We start from the raw sequence: 13,215 nt of genomic DNA, 5'->3' as shown, positions 1-13,215 counted from the left end.
GTGCCCAAAATGTCTGTAGGCATTGGTAAGGGTAATATGTACAAAAGTCTGAGAACCATTCCTGGCACACAGACTAGGGACCTGTTCTTTATGTGGTGGTTTATGCCTGCCTCGCAGAGTTGCTGGGAGTGTGAGGTCAGATGCTGGAGAGAGCACTTGGCACACCAGCAGGTGCACATTGCTATCACTGAAGAAGGGTAAGCATTTACCATCTCCTCTCCCTAAGTGGGCAGGTACTCCGAAAAGTTAGCGGAAAAAAGGAATTAAAAGATATGTATACTTTGAACCCCCCAAAAATGAAAGCCATGCATAGTTTTTCATAATACATGTTTTCCATAAATTTTTGAAGACTTCTCTATGCATGTATTACAAAAGTTTTTGTGCCAACATAAACCTAGTAATTCCATTTCCCATTAAAATTTTTAAGTACCCTTGTGTGTTTGACGTTAACTCATTGAGCACCTCCATTGTGAAGCACACTGAGGAGTAGAGAGGATATTCTACTCTCATTTGTTACCTCTGCTCCTACTAGACTCAACCTCAACTCTTTTCTGAGTTGTAGTCCCAGTAGTGTATGGTTATTGAAAGCCATAGTAGTTACAAATATGCTTTCTGGGAATTTACTTATAAATTCTTTTCTTCTATTCTACACAATCTTGGAGGGTAGCATCCTGTGTTTCCCAGTTACCGACTTTTTCTCTGGCCAAGGAGGTTTCAGATGACACTGCCAACGCACAGGAGAATTTTGTTTTGATCTCCAGGGAGATATAGGCCTTTAGCTTGAGAGACAAAGTTAACTATGATGTCTATCCTCTGGAGGAATACTGATTAATTTAAAGTATGAATCAAAGGTGGTCTTTTTTATTTCGTTGTAGTAAGAATACTTAATAGGAGATCAATCTTAACAGATTTTAAATGTACAATTCAGAATTATTACCTGCAGGCATAGTGTTGTACAGAAGATCTGCAGAACTTATGCGTCTTGCATAGTTGAGACCTTATGCCTGATGATTAGCAATCCCCACCCCCTTCCCCACTCTTGGCAACCCCCGTTCTATTTTCTGTCTCCTTAAGTTTGACAGTTTCAGATTCCTAGGATAAGTGGAGTCGTGCAGCATTTGTCCCCTGTGCCTGGCTTATTTCATTTTATGTAACATCCCCCAGGTTCATCCATGTTTTCCAGTGAGGCAAGGTTTTCTGCCCTTTCAATTGTAAAAGCAGTCAAAGTCAAGCATGCAAAAGGTTGGCAGCTAGGGGCCTGGTGCCAGAAAATTCCACGGACAGGTCCTGAGTGACACAGCCTGGCCTGGCCCCTCCCACCAGTAATTCTCAGACCTCTTCTCTTAGTGGTTCTAGATGAGATGCCAGAGTTGATAAATGAGGGTGTAGGGTGCCTGGGGGCGGGACTGGCTGGGCAGACATTGTCAGAGTGCTGATGCCAGCAGGACATTTCTTGAAGCGTCACATATAATCTCACACATATCCACAAACTTTGAATTATATCCAGACTCACTATGGATGTAAAATAATATTTTAAGCTTTTTATGGAGAAGTAACACAGGAAGCACTGGAGGGGTCTCATGTGCTGTCCAGCACACACTTTTCTGTCTGGACGGAGGGGTCGTGGAAACAGTGAGGGAGACAGGTCTCAGCATCCTCAAATCCGTGCCTTTCTGAGTGCTGTCACTCCCGTCCTGGGCTATCAGTGCTGGCTACGTCCATGGCTTCAGCAGGGCGGCAACGGAAGTCTTCTGAAATGTTAAATGATGATTCCAGATTGGAGCCACTTGAGAGATTTTAAGTTGAAGAGAACTCTCTGGAGGACAGAGCAATTCTGAGATGGAAGTCACAAAGGTATATTTTTATGCAGGGGCTGCTCATTTCAGCTGTGCCAGAGTTTCTCCAGGGACTGCCTGTGGTTCAGGTGAGTGAGGGGAGAGAAATCACTCATCTCGCTGCCCGGCTTTCTTTCTGAATCTCTGTACTGAATCTTTGGTGCTGAGTCTCAATGGCAGATTTGCTTAATGACCTCACACCACAGGGATCCAGGGATGTGACTGGGTGGGGCCAGGCACCTTTCACTGTATGAAGACCCCTGAGTCTGCTCACCCTGGCTCTGCCTGGTACCCACCCATCAGCTAACACTGATAGTCACTTGGCTCCCAGCATCCTCAGACACAGGGCCACAGAAGTGAACAAGAAGAATTTATACCAGTGCTGTGCCCATCCCTGAAGCGTACTGTGCTGCAGGGAGGCCTAAGCCAATGCAAACAAAGTAAAACAGGACCCCTTGGCTTGGCAAGGCTTTTAGATGAGGCTTGCTTTCTTGCATGTTTGGCCAAACCTTGCAAGCCATCAGCTGTCCATCCAGACCTGCGGGGATCTGTGCCAAATGAACATCAAGGCCAGAGCTATGGGCAGGCTGCTGTAGAGGTGAGGCGTCCTCTGCCAGGGTATAGATTCATCAGCAACTCCAAAGAAGGACACAATGCCTTGGACTTTGCTCCTTTGCTTTTGTAAAATGGGTGTTGGAGGACATTGGAAAGGAGATGAACTAGGGGGATTCTTCTCCTAAACACCTCCTAAATGGAAACACATCTGTTATGTCTCTTCTCTGTAAGGAACTACTCTGGACTTCCGGAAGCAGAGAGACCAGAGCAATCAATACAGGCCCTGCCCTAAAGGACTTGGTTATTGAAAGTGTGGATTAGTGTCCTGTTCACAGGTGGCTAAGCTTTGCCAGGTCAGTGGAAAGCCATCGGGTGGGAAGAGAGGTTCCAGGCAAGGAGTTTAGAGAAGTGTGCGCAGGGTGGCTCAGGCACAGCAGGGAATACAGACACAGTCCTGTGGGTACCTCGTCTTGTCCAAGTCTCTGGAGGGAGGGTCAGGTTGTATCCCTAACCGCAAACTATCGGTTTCTCGGGCTGCATTGAGAGTTCGCACATGCATTTCTCCTTTGCCACTAACTGTGTGTGTTTAGGTATAGGGAGCTGGCAGGGGCTGTAGTGCCCTGGGAAGGACCAGGTAGAGGACTTTGGCATCAGACAGGGTGTGTTGGACAGGCCAGCCCCTGTCCCTGTTTCTCCTTGAGCTCAGGATGCTCCGGGGAGCCCTTAGGTTGCTGGGTTTTCTTTCTTTCTTTCTGTCTTTCAACGGACAGATACCTTTGGGGTCCTGGTTGATTTTCCTAGCAAACCACAGATTGTGTGACTCTAAATATGGAATCCAAGTTTTCTGAATTTCAAGAAAATAAGGACCAAGATTTCAGCAACTAGCGCCCCTGCAAAACTCAGGGGTCCAACAGAGAAGAGGCTGTCCATGGGGTGCCCACAGGCCCCTTCCTATGCACCAGACACTTTGCAGCAGGAAAAAAAAAAAAAAAAAGACTATCCCTCCCGCGGCCGCCCTGAGCACCTGCCCGGGTGTCCGCTGCTTGGACACAGCTTGAGCCACCTGGACACGGCGGCCGGCGGGACCGCGTGATGGATGCGGCGACAAGGCTCCGGGCTGTGGGCGCGGCGTCCCCTCGGCCGCAGTCTCCTCGGCGGTCCCCTCCGCGGCCCCCTCCCCAGCCCCTGCCCGAGCAGCCGGGCAGCCGGAGCATGCGCCGTGCGCCGGCCGGAGGCGGGCGGCGGGGAGGCAGCGCGCAGCACTCGGGTCCCCTTCCTGCACCCAGCCGCCAGTTGCCGGTTGCTAAGCAGTTATCATTGTTTCTGTGGCGATTGCAGAGGCTGTTGCTAATTGGAGAAGCCCCACTAAGCAACAGCATCTTCCCCCTTCCGATCCTCTCCCTGCTGTTTGCATTTAAAAAAGAGCTGGTCTGCCCCTTCTACCACCCCCACCCTGCCCAAAATAGCCTTGGGAATTCGGAAGTATGGACTAAAAAGCACACTCCTTACCTGACCGGATTCTGGTGGCTCCAAACTCAGCGTCAGATCCCACCTGCCCCCGGTGGTGGTGAGCGCCCTGGACAGACCATGACTACCGCTAAGGAGCCCAGCGCTTCAGGGAAATCCGTGCAGCAGCAGGATCAGGTAACGCTGCTTCCCGGGTGTCCCCGGGGGGCGTGTGTGTGTGTGTGTGTGACACAGAATATTCATTTCTTGAATGATTATGTATTGGTGTGAGCCTGTAACCCCACAGCCACCAGGCTGGCAGGTAGAATAAAGTGCTGAGTGAGTGCGCTCAGTCTGCCTGTGTCCCTTCTCCCCTCACCCCAATCCCCCTGTTTCTATTTTTAAAGGATGCCCTGGCTTTATCAATAATGTACAGGTGCAGGGAGTCTCTGACCAGGTAAACTTGCTGTGAGACATCCTTGCACAAAAGGCCTTTCTCTTTAGAGCTGCCTCCTTTAACCTGTGTTAGTTGTGAAGGTTCCCAACTACTTTGTAATTGGGGGGAGGGAGGGAGGCAGTGAAAAGCAGTCACCTTATTCTGATCCGCCGAGGGGACCTGGCTTTGGTCCTAAGACAAGTCCAGAGAAAATGAGCCGTATGCCAAGGACTTAGCTTTCCATGCCCGCTGTCCCCTCTCTTCCCTTTTTCCTCCAACCTTTTTTTTGAAGGTAGGGAGAGATCCTTGCTGCACATTCTGGGCAGATGGAGAGTGCTAACTCCTGCTCCACAGGCTGAACCTTGTCTCAGGAGGGCTGAGTAGCTCTCAGCTGAGCAGAGCAGGGTTAAGGGCATGGCCAAGGATGGCTGAGGTCTGCATCATGTCCTGCATGGGCAGAGGGCAGCTGCCTCCCCAGCCCTGAGGAGGCCCACTGTCTGCAGAGACCCGGAGTGCCCGGGAGCAAAGGTGAATCAGCAAGCCCAGTCTCAGTGTAGCTACTGTAATTCCTTCTTAGAGGATCTGGAGGGTTCTTGTCTTTTAATCGCTGCTCAGTTCACCTCAAGCGGATCATTAAAATAGATCTTGGGAGACACCAATAGATTTGCAAAACAGTGTGCTCAAGCAGCATAAATCAACAGCAGGAGCTGGTTTCTCCTGTGTATTTCCGAGTTGTCATTTAGCTTGCCATCCGCTACAGTGGGGGCCAAGATCAGAGACCCCTCTAGAGTTTTAGAAAGCAAAGAGCCTCTGCGGGGACATTGCTGTCACAGAATCCCACCATTAACTATTCAGAGTCATGGGTGAAAACAACTTTGGATGTGTATTTAGCGCCAATTCTGGTTTTTTAGGTCATTTTCCCAAAGCTCAGTTTTCAATAGAAAAGAGACCACCTTATTAGTTGTTTCCTCCTCCTCCTCCTCCTCTCATTCTTTTTCTTCTCCAGAACTGAAATGTCATTTCATTTATTCTGGGAAGTAGATTTTGTGAATATGGATGGCTAACAATGCATTTATTTGGTGTGAGAGCTTATGTAAGGGTTAATGCTCAATATAGCTTATATTGCTTGACAGATTCAGAATAGACAAACCCAGACCTTTTCCTTTAAAAATAATTCTCCAAAATGCTTCCTGAATAAAGAAATAGTTCCACCCTAAATTAACATCCTATAACTCACTGGGTTGCCTCTTATTACAGTTTTCTTTCCTCTGCTGGGCATACAGACTTGAAGTAAGACTCAAGTAGAGTTTCTATGATGGGACAGAGATAATAATTATAAAAGAGCACATTGCTATTCATATGTCTACATCCAAGGATTAGGAGTTGGAAGCCCAATTGAGATTATGTAAAAGAAGTTCTTTGTTTCCTGTGCTTTTTTTTTTCCCCAATGCTTTCACATGCTAGGAGAATGGCAATGGTTAATGGGGTGGTGGTTTTTGAGGGTATTCAAGTCTTTGCTTTGATTTTATATCTTCTGCTCATTGGGAATAATCAAAGCCATGATCAATTGTGTAATACATAAACTTGTATCAACTGAAGACCAGAGGCAGCCATGGCTGATGGGATATCCAGAAGCAGATGTCTATCAAATACAGTTGGGAAGTCCTTTGCCCTCCATTCTCAAGTGCCATCTTCTTGCCTCTGAAAAACTCCTGGGGCCAACCTGAGAAGTTTAACAAACAGAGGGTCACCAGTGGGGATAGGGTAAGCGAATCGAAACAGGGCAGAGGACAGATATCTCACATTTAAAATGTGTGTACCTTTAAGGGACTTCAGCTAGAATCTTGACAAACTGCTCCAAACACAAGGTAGATAAACAGGTAGATAAAATACCCATGTAAAAAATTCCTGAATACTGTTTCTTATTCCTTCACTAATAATAAGGTACTCTAAAAGATTTATTAAAATTTGAATTGGAAGATATTTTTGTTCTGCTGCAAGTTTTTTTTCAAATTCATCTACTTTTTCCATGAACTTTTTGTAAATCTTGTGTATCGTTTTATAAAGACACTAAAGCTATTTATTCAGTGTGCTTAGGCTGCAACGCTGTTACTGAGCTCTCTGATTCTTTACTTCTTTTTTCTTTGTTGCTAATGGAACTTGGGGGATACCCTCATGCCTGGTTTTATAGAAATTTATAGGGAGACCATGAAAAAAATAAGTTCCTTTTTTTTTTTTTTGAAGAGAGAAAGAGCATATTGCTGCTTTATGGCTTGGTTTAACTTGAGAACCATTTAATTGTACTAACTCAGTGACTTCCTCCCCATTGCCAAGTGTTATTTCTTATGAGAAGGATGATGGTGCCACCCTCTCTTCTATGGGGAAGTGTTGATGGAGGATTCGGATTTAATGTAGCCTGAAACTTACTTCCAACACTCTAGGAATTGTTTGGTCACCACAGAGGACTTACCCCTTACTTCCAGGCAAGCTAATGGAGGGGTGTTACCACTTGTGTGCCTGCCTTGGCTGCTGGGAGCCAGGCAGGTGGATGGTGGACAGAAATAACTGTTGTATCCTGACAATTACCATGCACTGATGGAAAAAAATTAAGAGAAAATATAAAACCAAGTGATTTTGCCTATTAATTAGAGGTCTCTATGTTTTCCAGATTTTTTCCCTAAAATAGTACTAAAAATATATAAATATCTGTAAAGAGATGCAGGAGTTGTTTTGTTTAGAAATGAAGCTGCATGAATACATTGGAAGAAAAAGGAGATACATTCTAGAAGACCATGATTTTTTTCTCTTTGGAGATACAAAAATGTATTTTATTTTTAAATATAATTTATTTGAAAGGGAAGTAGAGAGGAGAGTTAGAGAGACAGACAGGGAGAGAAACGAGCGAGGGAAAGAGAGAGAGTGAGCTTCCCTCCACTGGTTAAATCCCCAAGTGCAGCAACTCCGTCCTGGCCTCCTATGTGGGTGGCAGGGACCCAACTGCTGAGCCATCACTGCTGCCTCCCAAGGTGTGCATTAGCAGGAAGCTGGGTCAGAAACAGAAGAGCCAGCACTCAAATCAGGCAGTCTGAAACAGAATGCAGGTGTCCTGAGCCATGGCTCACCTGCCATGCCACCTGGCCTGCCCTTGAACTTTCATTTGTTTTTAAATGAAGTATTATCAGCCTAGAGATGTTTGAAAACCATGTATCAGTGCAGCGGGTTAAAGCCCTGGCCTGAAGCGCCAGCATCCCATGTGGGCGCTGGTTCTAGTCCCAGCTGCTCCTCTTCTGATCTAGCTCTGTGCTATGGGATAGCAGTAGAAGATTGCCCAACTCCTTGGACCCCTGCACCCATGTTGGAGACCCGGAAGAAAGTCCCAGCTCCTGGCTTTGGATCAGCGCAGCTCTGGCCTTTGTGGCCACCTGGAGAGTGAACCAGCGGATGGAAGACCTCTCTCTCTGTCTCTTCCTCTCTCTGTTAACTATTTCAAATAAATAAAATAAATCTTAAAAAAAAAGAAGGAAAACCATGGATCTTTTACTCTGAATTAATTGATATTAATATGATCTTTTACTCTGAATTAATTGATAATTATAATTGACTCCAGACCCAATCAGATGACCCTGAAACTCCTCAGTGAAAACTGAATCTGCATTGCTGACACCCAGTTTCACCTTGCACACAGAGTGAAGCCCAGTTTGGTTTCAATTTTGTGTGTTCTCAGAAGCACTAGACCCTTCCTGAGAGAACTAAATGAAGAGATTTTTTTTCTCTTAGAATATGTAAAAAAAAATGATTTATTTTAACTTGTACTGTTCCCATTTCAAATTATTTAAAATTGAAAATTAATCCTCCATGCTTCCAATGAGCCATAAAGAATGTTTTGCTCATCTGTTGAACCTGGATAAGAATCTGGTGCCATGTGGTGTACTGTAGTGTGTGCATGTGTGTGCACACACACATACCAAATGCATGCTCACGTGCAGGCCTGTTGTGTCACAAAAGAGCAAGAGGCTGGAAGAGACTGTACAGATACAAGCAATGTCCTTATACTCTTTTGCTCAGGAATCCCAAATATGTGAGAATATTGCTCCCCTCCAACAAGGCCTCTTCTCATTTGGAAATAGCCTGTATTCTGTGGCTAGCTAGGAACTTTGGCTCTATGTTAGTTTCAGTCACATCTTTGCCTTCCTTAGATCTGAACATTGACTCTTCTGATCAAACCTTGCATATATGACCATTATATTTTGTTGCCTCTGCAAGCTGCTCAAGTCCTAATAGATAGCCCATGATTGGATCAGGGTAGGCAAGTAGTATCTATTATTCTATAGAATAATACTAATCTTAAATCATATTAGTCTATTAAATCATAGTGTTGCCTAATAAATTATTTACTAGAATATTGGTAATGATAATGCCACTGTAAAAGTTTTTTTCTGGAATGAAAAAAAATGTATTACATGGTTGGTAGAGTGAGCATTAAAATGCATGTTCCTTAGAATTCTGGAAGATGCTAGGTGACTTCCCAAAGGGCACTCAGGCAGTGATTGGAAATATGACATTCCCACTCACTGCTCTTTCCATTCAACCTTGTTGCTGCTGGCATACTAGAATTATAAACTGAAAGAGGGGATTAAGCTTTGGCTAGTCATGCTACTTAATTTTTTCTATAACTGTTAAGGAAAAGGCAATATGAACTCCACTTGTAAGGTACATGTGATGTTAGATGGGATAAGGAAGCAGGACCAAACCCAAGAAAACAAAATTCACTAATGGGAATTACAAAGGTAACTCAATGATAAGTCCTATTAGAAGTGTTCCCTTTGTGATTCAAAGAAAGGCTGTAGCAGCTGTACTCTTGTGCCTCTGGAAAAAAAGATAATTTAAGGGAACTGGGTAAAAAATAGGAATGCTGGGTTCTTAGTATTTTTGTTGAAATCCGATCCAGGACTCATGAATTTTCAGAGCAAGGTGGAAAAGGAACTTTGTCTCTAGTGTGTGAAGGATTTGAGTGGAGAACTCAGGAGTCATGGAGATTCTAGCGGGAGCTCAGGGCAAGCACTACGGGCCGTGATTGGGATCATCAGGGTGTGTCTGGCACAGAGTGCCCATAGGGAGGAGGGGGCACAGCTAGTGCTGTGCTCAGAGAAGAGTTATCTCACCTCTGAGAGCTTGGCAACACAGCACACGGCTGTCTGAAAGCCATTCTGAGTTGTGCTGTGGGGACCTGCAGGTACTTCCCAGTCTCCTGGGACCCACATCATCCAATCTGTTCTTAAACGGCAATCAGAAAGTGGTACTTAGTACATTACACTCAAGCCCAGACAGAGGGTGGGGCTGGGATAGGGACAAGAGATTCACTGGCTGTTGGCGGGGCCCAAACTCAAAATAATGGAAAGCAGCTTGCTTTACAGTCTGAAAAACACGCCCTTTGTGCATTGGCTGTATTTTGTTGTATTATACTAACATCCATTCCATTGGCCTTAATCCTGCCCCCTCATTCTCAATACTGCCATGACCGGGAAGGCTTAGCCAAGACGTTCAAATGCTGCGCGGGGAAAACACGGGAGACTTTGAGAGTTGGAGAAAGCTTTTCATTAACCTTCACCAAAATATCTTCAGTGCCAGTGTGTATGTTGAAAATGTTAAGATGCTAATCACTAATAGTAATGAACGCTCACCCTGTTTCTGCTTCGTCGGGAATTGTTGCATTATTATCTCTTCTGGAAATGAGCCATGCCTGTGTTTGGCATTAACTGATTTGGTTTTGCAGTCGGCATCATTCACCCTTTGTAGTTGAGGAGGAGAGGGCAGAGTGAGCCTGTTGATCCAGGGTGTGAAAAAGTGTAGAATACAAAAAAAAAAAAAAAAAATACAGTTTGCGGCTGCAGGGGGGAGAAGTGATTCTCTATAAACAGAGACCAGTGGTTACCATTCTTGTTTTATAAAGATTGGACAAGGAGGGGTTGTGTATTCTTGTTTCAGACATCATTTAAAGAGATAAAATGAACTTCAATGGTTTTAGTTCAAGTTTGTGGTTTGGTTAACTTACGGCCTTAAAGCAAGGGAGAGAGAACCAGGTCAATTTGGGAGAAGTGAAAGCCTTAGTCCTGTCTTTGTGACTCTGCCTGCAGCTGCCCTCCCCAAGGCTCTCCTGATTTGGTAGCCCATCTTCCTTAAAGTGAGCAGTAAATGCAAAAGGCAGTGGAGAGGCCTCAATACAAATAGCCAAAGCGAATGGCCAACCCAGAAGGTTTATCCTCTGGGCTCCTTCTTTCTCCGTTTGCTGCTGGATCTTCGGGACTCCACTGCCGCCTTCCACATGGGCCTGACCTCTTCCCTGGTCCTACAGTGGGCCATTGTTTGCCAGATTTGATTCTTTCCATCCAAATGGTCACGTGTGTCATTTAACCTGGGCTTTGCTAAATGACTGACACAAATCCATTATTAAAAAAAAAAATCTCTAAGATGGATGTCATTCATTACTCTCCTGAGAGCATTTGTGATTTTACCAGTAGCCATTGGTGTTGAAAGCTCATGGAATTTTTAATGGTTGAAACTTCAGGTACAAAGTCATGGGCAAAGCTGATGGACGATCAAGTCAGGTCTTCAGTCACAATCATTCATGAAGAATTCAGTCAAGATCACCGTGAGGACAGCCTTGGCATCATTTCAAGCACTGATAGGTTGTGTGCAAACTCCAAGTGCCCCATCATTCTGTTTATATCAGAGCTGGAGTTGCATCAGACAAGTATCGAATGACAGATCCTGTTGGTGTTTGCTGCTTCCAAATGCAGGACAATTTTATGGTAAGAGAGCTGAAAAGGGCAGCGATCTTTCTAGAGAAATCGCGCTAAGCACCAGCACTGAGTCAGTGCCGTGGATCGTGGATCTACCTGGGTAACACTGCTTGGCTATTTTTAGAAGGAGTGGCTGGATGCCGTAGGATGCAGCTCTCCATCAGTGGCGTTCGAAAGCACATTACTGATATAATGAAGTCTTGCGAATAGAAGTTGCAGTGACAATGCATGTGTTATTCCCTTACTAGTACCCAATCAATTTTTTTTTTTTTTTAAGATTTAACATCCCCTGCCAGAACTCAAAAGGAACTGCCTTCCCTGGTCTGAAACTGCTTGAGACATGGAGATTGTCCTAAGCTGCTCCGTTATTAATTTGGAACACAGACTTCTAAAGCGTCACTGAATCTGGGCCCGTGTGTGTGTGGAGGTGGGAGGCAGCCCAAAAAGCAGCCGCACAAGTCTGCTATTGACAATGAGGAAGCCCTGGTGCTGTTGTTGTTGTTGTTGGTGGTGGTGGTGGTGCTGTTCTTTGAGAACACTTTGAAAGGTCAAAGCCCATTTTCAGACATGCCCCTCAGATTCCTCCTGGAGTTGATGGGGATTTGTTGTCTTGAAAGGATTGATTCAACACTTTGAATGAGTTCCTCACAGCCAGATGTGACATCACAACCCTAAGACTTGAAATATCTCTTCATTTTATTTTCTCTTGTAGAAATTACTCTCTATCTGTGATGGCCTTGTATGGTAGTGATGCATGTTTTAAAAACTGTAAAACAATTTTACCTCTTTATCTTGAAGAGGCGACTTTTATTCTTCTTGTTAAAATATTTGAAGTTGTTATAGCATTCACTTGGGGAATTCTAAAATTATGAGATTGACTATGTATCTCCAGTCAGGTCCCTGAGCAAGAGAGGGAAGTAAACATATTTTTAATTTTAATTGCCTGCCTAATACCCCATCCACTTATTAGACAGATGTTGGATCAGAGGAAGGTTTTTATTTTGATAAATAGGTAACTTAGTAAGAGGAAGGCCAAAGTAGGAGACAAGGAGAGCTAGCCAGGAATAGCTCAAGTTTAGAAGAGCCCAGGAGGGACTGGCGCTGTGGCGCAGTAGACTAAACCTCAGCCTGTGGTGCCAGCATCCCACATGGGCACTAGTTCATTTCCTGGCTGCTCCTCTTCCAATCCAGCTCTCTTCTGTGGCCTGAGAAAGCAGTGGAAAGAAAGCCCAAGTGCTTGGGTCCCTGCACCCACGTGGGAGATCTGGACCAAGTTCCTGGTTCCTGGCTTCGGATTGGCCTAACTTTGGCCATTGAGGCCATCTGGGGAGTGAATCAGTGGATGGAAGACCTTTCTCTCTGCCTCTCCCTCTCTCTGTCTGTAGCTCTGCCTCTCCAATAAATAAATAAAATCTTAGAAACAAAAAAAGAGCCTAAGAAAATCCCCAGTGTGTGTTCAAAGAGAAGAGGCAGCAGAGCAGTCCACTTTGAAAATGTTGATGTGTCCGTGGGGGCACATGGCGATGATTTGGGAACACAGACGCAGGAAATGATGATATGGATGTATTTGAAAGCCAGGATAGCATAGAAAGTACACAACAGAGAGATGCAAAGGGTCACCGAAATTCTGGAGGAGAGAAAAGATTTGATTCAGAAGGCCTCTGCTTAAGATAACAAGAGTTTGGGGATTGTAAGGATCTGGAAATATGGCTTGAACATGAAGATAGCATGAGTGTGATTACTGATTATAGGCATGTCTTGATGGATGAAAAAAAAAAGGGTATGAGAAGCACCTGGTTCTCAAAGAGCTAAAGGAGTTTGTGATCCCACAGATCAATTCAAGTTCACCCAGAAGTAACAATATATTTTAAGGCATCTTGACAGGTACATATGTTTGCATATGTATATATACACAAGTAGCTTCAAAAAAATGAATCAAAAAATCCATTGGAAGGTCAGTGAAGGAAGGGTATGTACTCCAGGCAACTTGGGAGCTACTGCAGTTCATTGTCTTCACCTCTCATGGACAGACATGGTCATTCTTCTTTTATTGAACCAATCTGAAGTGTATTCAGTAGCAGCTTTTCATGTTTAGGTTATTAGTTATTCAATGAGGTGCCTTTGATGAAAAGAAATGAAGGTG

At 44.7% G+C, this 13,215-nt stretch overlaps 1 protein-coding gene across 6 annotated transcripts in view; it reads left to right on the top strand.

Annotated features, from left to right (window-relative positions):
* Positions 1-13,215, top strand: part of DPP6 (dipeptidyl peptidase like 6) — a 1,252,024-nt gene that overhangs the window by 611,282 nt on the left and 627,527 nt on the right. The window contains exon 1 of one of the 6 annotated variants that reach the window (XM_051857104.2): positions 892-4,034. The exons of the other annotated variants lie outside the window; for them this stretch is intronic. Within the exon in view, the coding sequence (XP_051713064.2) occupies positions 3,483-4,034 (552 nt within the window). The 5' untranslated portion in view covers positions 892-3,482. Of the gene's footprint in view, positions 1-891; positions 4,035-13,215 lie in introns of those variants that run through there. 6 annotated transcript variants of the gene reach the window in all.

This window comes from Oryctolagus cuniculus, chromosome 7, assembly GCF_964237555.1.
Source record: "Oryctolagus cuniculus chromosome 7, mOryCun1.1, whole genome shotgun sequence".
NCBI classification, from domain to species: domain Eukaryota; kingdom Metazoa; phylum Chordata; class Mammalia; order Lagomorpha; family Leporidae; genus Oryctolagus; species Oryctolagus cuniculus.
Note: the sequence above shows the minus strand (reverse complement) of the source record. Positions and strands in the feature narration are given on the sequence as shown.